At 58.7% G+C, this 6,426-nt stretch overlaps 1 protein-coding gene across 1 annotated transcript; it reads left to right on the top strand.

Annotated features, from left to right (window-relative positions):
- Positions 1-10: 10 nt before the first annotated feature.
- On the top strand, positions 11-5,805 carry MRTO4 (MRT4 homolog, ribosome maturation factor). The gene is made up of 8 exons (XM_061395109.1): positions 11-338; positions 2,234-2,292; positions 2,506-2,609; positions 3,281-3,362; positions 3,571-3,638; positions 4,241-4,392; positions 4,781-4,857; positions 4,976-5,805. The coding sequence occupies exons 1-8, from the start codon at positions 311-313 to the stop codon at positions 5,123-5,125; spliced, it is 720 nt and encodes a 239-aa protein (XP_061251093.1). The 5' UTR covers positions 11-310; the 3' UTR covers positions 5,126-5,805.
- Positions 5,806-6,426: the final 621 nt, after the last annotated feature.

The following is a 6,426-nucleotide window of genomic DNA, read 5'->3' as shown; positions in this document are numbered from 1 at the left end:
CGGGCCCCGCTTCCGCGGAACCATAGAGTCGCGCTCACAGGCGGGGGTCCTCGGTGCGGAACCATAGAGTTGGGCCCACAGGCGGGGTCCACGGTGCGGCGCCCCAGACTCCGGCGTCCCCCGCCCGCGTGGGAAGTCTACCTGGAGACTCGGGGCAGAGGGCAGGTGGCGACCGGGCAGGGAAAACAGGGCCTCAGCGCGGGCTGGGTCAGGCACGCGCGAGGGCGCCCACCGAGGGCCTTCCCAGAGGCCCCCGCGCGCCGAGGGCCTGACCGGCGGCAGCGTCTTCCGCCCACGTGGCCACGGCGAGATGCCCAAGTCCAAGCGCGACAAGAAAGGTGAGCCCCGAAGGCCGTGGGCCCCCGGGGGCCAGTTTGTGGGCCGGCTGTCAGCTGCGCTAGGGCTTCGGGGAGGACAGGGGAGGACGCTGGGACCTGTGCGAGGAGGGAGCGGGGTCGCGGCGCGCTGGAACGGTTGGGGCCTTTGGGGTGGCGGAAACCCCGGAGGAGGCTGGAGCCGCGTCGGGGAAGTGGAGGGGGCTTTGCCAGGCCTCCAGAGAGAGTTGCCCAAGGCCGGCTGGCCCAGGGAACAGCCTCCGCACCCCTGGGGTGCCGGCGATCTCGCCTTGGCCCCCCTCTCCGACCTCAGCCCCTCTCTCTTTTGCTCTCCGCGCTCCCCCTCCCCTCGCCCACTTTCCTTCAGCCCGGGTTTATCCCCAAGTATGGTGGTTGTGTTCTCCAAGTTGTTTCTGCCGGCATGGTCGTGCTCCGATCTTCGTATGGCTGGCTGTTAGGTGGCAGTCCGTAGGACCCCTCTTAAGAGACTGTTCCTGACTGTTGCTACTTATGGTGCGTCTCTTTCATCCCGGCACATTCACTCAATAAGTTAGAGACCTGGCAACTCTTTAGGTTTTGAAAGATACTGCAGTTATAACATGGAAGGTCTAGGGCTCTCATAGAGTTTTAGTTTTGGGAAGTGTGTCTTCCCAGGATACTAAAAATTGAATCCATAAATTCAGATAGTGATGAGCCTCATGTAGGAAAAAAGCAGTTGACATTCCCTTGTGCAGTGTAGCTAGAGAAGTTCTGTTGAGATGACAAATGAGCCGGAACTTGCAGAAAGGAATTAAGCAACCCAAGGAGTTACCTGGAAGGGTAGTGGTCGAAGGAGGGGGAACACAAAGGGCAGAGGCCCTGAAGCAAGAGCGTGTTTAACTTTTGCAAGAGGCCAGAGTGGGCGAAATGGAGGGAGAGAGAACCGAGCAGAGTGTGCAGAGCTTGAAAGAGTTTTGCACGGGATTGGTTTTCACACCCAGGTGAGGTGGGAGGAGAGAGCTTGAGCAGAGGAGTGATGTGGTTCCACTTTACTTTTAAAAAGATCACTCTAGTTGATTTGTTGAGAATGGACCGGGGAGGGCAGGGGCAGTGGGCAAGGGTGGAAGCAGCGAGACAATAATAATCCAAGAGAACGCTGTGCTGGCTTGGGCCACAGTCGTAGCGGTGGAAACGCTGGGAAACGAGCCAGCTGGATTTTGTTTGCCCTCCTGTACTGCACTTGCCCCTGCCTGCTGTGATTACCTTTCTGATGTGTCCTTCGTGAAGAGGGGCTTTTTATTCATCTATCCAGGTCCCTCCTGGGACCCAGGGCTTTGCATTTGATCCTCTGTTAAGCATTTGTGGAATGATTGGATTCTGTGGCGGGATCCGTGGTCAAACCTGGCAAGTACCAAACCCGTCTGAGTAAGGGGCAAACTGGGTCCCAGCTGTTGTTAGAGAAGAGGTGCTTGTCCCTCGCCAAAGAGACGCCGCTGCATGCACAGGTCCAAACTGTAAGACGTGATGTAGCAGAGAGGCCCCAGACTCATTCTTCCACACAGAGAAGCCATAGATGGTCTCCACACACTGCAGCCAACAGCAGGAAGGGACCGGCCCCAGACAGGAGGCTGGGTCTCCGGGGAGTGCACCACCCTCACTCCTCAGTAGGGAGTTAGCCCCAGAGGGGCTGTAGATAGCTGGTTTCTCTAGTAACAGGACAGATGTGAAGGGATCTTCAGGCTCAGGACTGCTGGAGAGGCATTCTGGGGACCTGGGACCTGGGAGTAGCCTTGCAAGCCACAAGCAGTAGCCACAAAAGCCTGGATCGGCTCCATCCAGCTGGGTACCAAAGGGGAGACGAGTCTCTGAGACATCCAGGTTTCTCTCTCATCATCTCCTCTTTTTCTTCTCTGTGTTAGTCTCCCTAACCAAAACTGCCAAGAAAGGCTTGGAACTGAAACAGAACTTGATAGAAGAGGTAAGAGCTTGTTTTTTATTATTGTTATGTTTATTTTCCCAGCCCTTTTATTTGGTTTTAAAGGTGGGTGTGGGACTATCTGACGGGGACAGCTCTAAACATCCACGGTGAAGTCAGAGGCCGTGGAGCAGCCTCTTTCCCCCCTGGGGCTAGAGTGTTACTGCCCGACCCCTGCTGCCCTGGGACTCCAGAGCCCCATGAATTGTCCCGTAGCTTCGGAAATGTGTGGACACGTACAAGTACCTCTTCATCTTCTCCGTGGCCAACATGAGGAACAGCAAGCTGAAGGACATCCGCAACGCCTGGAAGCACAGTCGGTGAGTGGGCAGTGGGAGGCGGGGCCAGGCTGCTCAGAAAGTACAGGGCAGTTAGTGACCTTGGGTACCTGGGTCACAAGGATCGCCTTAATAAGGACAAAATGCCACCCTCCCCAACCCCCGATGAAGTATGCTTTTTAACTGTTTGGGGTTGGGGGGTGGCTGTTTGGTTTTTTCGGTCAGGCTGCTTGGCTTGGTTGGAGATGGTCGTTTCCCAACCAGGGATCGAACCCAGGCCCTCTGCAGTGAGAGTGCAGAGTTCTATCCACTGGGCCACCTGAGAAGTCCCTAACTGTTAAAGTTGGTGTTGCCCTGGGGGCGGGAGGAGAGCAGTGATCCCTCCAGGAGAGGGGGCCCCTGAGCCCTGGGGTCTGGTCCCTTACGGAACACCCAGCAGCTCTGGTTCAGACCGTCCAGCGGGCCTCTTCCACAGACCCAGATGCACTCCCTGTGGGCTGAGACAGAACATGTGTGAGTCAGGTCTGTGCGGGAAAGAATGTGAGGGGCCCTGGGCTGTGCGGGAAAGAATGTGAGGGGCCCTGGGCTGCGTGGAAAGCAGCCTCTGGCCGCGCCTCCTCCTGGGCTGGGGTTCCGGTCCCGGGGACTGGAGCTGGTTGGCACTTAGCTGAGGGCAGGGCGCCTCCTTCACGGAGCCCTCTTTTTCTCTGTAGGATGTTCTTTGGCAAAAACAAAGTGATGATGGTGGCGCTGGGTCGAAGCCCGTCTGACGAGTACAAAGACAACCTGCATCAGGTGGGTCCTGGCTCTCCCCGGCGGGGTGGCGCCCTCCAGCCGTCTGGCCGGCCCAGGGGCTGGCGTCAGGCTCAGCTCTCCTGGAGTTTCCGCCCCCTCACAGTCCTCTCCAGGTGTTGCCAAATGTTGAGGGGAGGGGGGCAGAATCGTCCCCAGCTGAGAACCACTGCTCCCACGCGACGGACGCCACCCTCCTCTGGTTTTGCAGGTCAGCAAGAAGTTGAGGGGCGAAGTTGGTCTCCTCTTCACCAATCGCACTAAGGAGGAAGTGGACGAGTAAGTGCTCTGGAGGAGTGGTGGGAAGGGAAAGGTGGGTGAGGTCTCCCGGGAAGGAATAAGCCGGGATTTGGTCCAGTGCAGGGTCCAAGGAAGACCTGGTTCCTGGAACCTTGTCACCGGGTCTCCATCCTCCCCAGCTCAGAGCTCCCAGCTGAGCCGAGGAGGACGGGGAGGCCAGGCAAAGCCAGGCAGCGCCTGACCTCAGGTAGATGGGCGTTGTTCGTGATTCAGTCGCTCAGTCCTGTCCGACTCTGCGACCCCATGGACTGCAGCACGCCAGGCCTCCCTGTCCATCTTCAACTCCAGAGCTTGCTCAACCTCATGTCCATTGAGTCGGTGATGCCATCCAACCATCTCATCCTCTGTCATCCCCTTCTGCTCCTGCCTTCAATCTTTCCCAGCATCGGGGTCTTTTTCAGTGAGTCAGCTCTTCGCATCAGGTGGCCAAAGTATCAGAACTTCAGCCTCAGCATCAGTCCTTCCAGTGAATATTCAGGGTTGATTTCCAGCACCACAATTGGAAAGCATCAATTCTTCAGCGCTCAGCCTTCTAAACAGTCCAGTTCGCATCCATACGTGACTGTTTTCTCTTCCCTCAGGTGGTTCACAAAGTACACGGAAATGGACTATGCCCGAGCGGGGAACAAAGCCACGTTCACTGTGAACCTGGACCCGGGACCCCTGGAGCAGTTCCCCCACTCCATGGAGCCCCAGCTGAGGCAGCTGGGCCTGCCCACGGCCCTCAAGAAAGGTAGGGGTGTCCCTGGAGCTGAGAGCTCACAGCTGAGGGCCGAGAGCGCAGGTTTCCAAGCCAGGCAGCTCTCCCCACCCCGCCCCCACCTTTCCTGCGGAGAAGGTTATTTTTTATCAGCCTGTGTTTTCTTACACGATGACAGGACTAAGAGTGCCCGCCTCGTGGTTGGGGTGAACGTGGTCAGGGACTTAGAGTACAGCAGTCAAGGGACAAGGAAGGAGGAGTCGGTGCCGCCCACCATCAGAACCCCCTGCCCCAGGCAGCTGACCGCTCGGGAGGGAGCCCAGTGCCTGAGCTGCTGGAGTCTCGGGCAGAGGGCCGCCGATCCTCCGGCGCCGCCCAGGCCCCTGTGCTGGGGTCACTGCTCGGGGTCCCTTCTCTGCAGGTGTGGTGACCCTGCTGTCCGACTACGAGGTGTGCAAAGAGGGCGACGTGCTGACCCCGGAGCAGGCCCGCGTCCTGGTGAGGTCCCCACGGCCCCCAGCCACCCACCCGGTGTCCGCGGCCGCGACGGGAGGGTCCACAGGCACCTCAGACCACACTCACCCTCCTGACCGCTGGTCCCCTCCATCTCTCACAGAAGCTTTTCGGGTATGAGATGGCTGAATTCAAGGTGAGCATCAAATACATGTGGGACGCACAGTCCGGAAGGTTCCAGCAGATGGGAGATGACTTGCCAGAGAGCGCACCCGAGTCAGAAGGCGAGTCAGAGGAGGAAGATGACAGCTGAGGGGCCGAGGCCTCCAAGTCTCGTCAGGACGGCCAGGAGGCACTGCCACCGCCCTCCCGGAGCACGGCTGTGTGTCTGCTGTGGAGGAACACGAGCGAGGGGGGCAAGGACAGGCGACTTTCCTATAAATAATGAGACTTTGTCATTCAGGCTGTCTCCTGCAAAAGGGACTTTTCTTGGGAAAAAAGCTAAAGACGCTGTTGGGTTTGGGCTTTGGGTTGGACTCCCAGGGGTCTGTTCATTCCTCAAGCCGGTTTCCAGGACTGGCTCCTGCATGGCCATGTGGCCGGGCGGCTCCGGGGGCCCAGGAGGAAGCGCCTTCTCTCCTCCGGCCTCAGCGGCCCTGGCTGGAAGCTGGGGTTTGCTGAGGGGAACAGGCACCTCTCCCGCCCGCTTCTACCCCAGCTGTGTCTTCTCTCTCCCCACCCCTTCTCCCACACCCGGGCCAGGAATCTTGCGGACGACCCGAGGACGGGAGGCTTAGCTGAGGCAAGAATAAAGCCACCGCTGATGGGCCTCCCCTGGTGGTCCAGTGGCTGAGACTCCGTGCTCCCAGTGCAGGGGGCCTGGGTTCAATCCCTGGTCGGGGAACTAGATCCCACCTGCGGCAGCTAAGACCTGGCCCAACCAAATAAGGAAATAAACAAGCGTTAAAAAAAAAGAATGAAGCGCCACTGAAACTGAGCAAGTGTGAGAAGTGTACCCCGGCAGTTTTATTCTTCCGGGTGGTAGGTTTTTGCCCGGATGGTTCTGTTTGTATGTATTTAGGGAGGTGATTCTACACAAGAAGATGTCCACCTCGGGGTGTACGGCCCTCTTCTGTCGTGTGTAGAAGCATGAGGGCCACCTGCAGCCCTGCTGTTGAGAGGTCAGGCTGGGAGGCCCTCCTGCCGCCTCTGCCCTTCAAAGCCTGATCCCTACTCCTGCTCATTCTCACCAAGCCTGTGGGAGGCGGGAAACAGCCCGTGGCTGCAGAGGAGCCGTTCGCCGGGTTCACCACAGGCCTGGGCTCCAGCCTGGCTAGTGCCCCTTTATTCAGACAGTAAACGCCCTGTCGGCCCCGGCCTTTTCCTGTGGTGGAGGCTGCAGGGAGTGTTCTCAAGAGCATGGGAGATAAACCGTCTGTAGACAGGACTGTGAGGGAAGAACCAGCCACGCAGAGCAGCCTAAGGTCAAAATTGACTGTGCGAGAGAAGGAGGCGACAGGTGGAGTGTGCCCTCTGCCACCCCAGACTAGGCCTAGCGGAAGTAGTTGGGACAGTCGTGGGCGACCAGGCGCCAGGCCTGATCAAAGGCCCCCA

Source organism: Bos javanicus, chromosome 2 (genome assembly GCF_032452875.1).
Source record: "Bos javanicus breed banteng chromosome 2, ARS-OSU_banteng_1.0, whole genome shotgun sequence".
Classification (NCBI taxonomy): Eukaryota; Metazoa; Chordata; class Mammalia; order Artiodactyla; family Bovidae; genus Bos; species Bos javanicus.
This window is presented reverse-complemented; position numbering and strand designations above follow the sequence as displayed.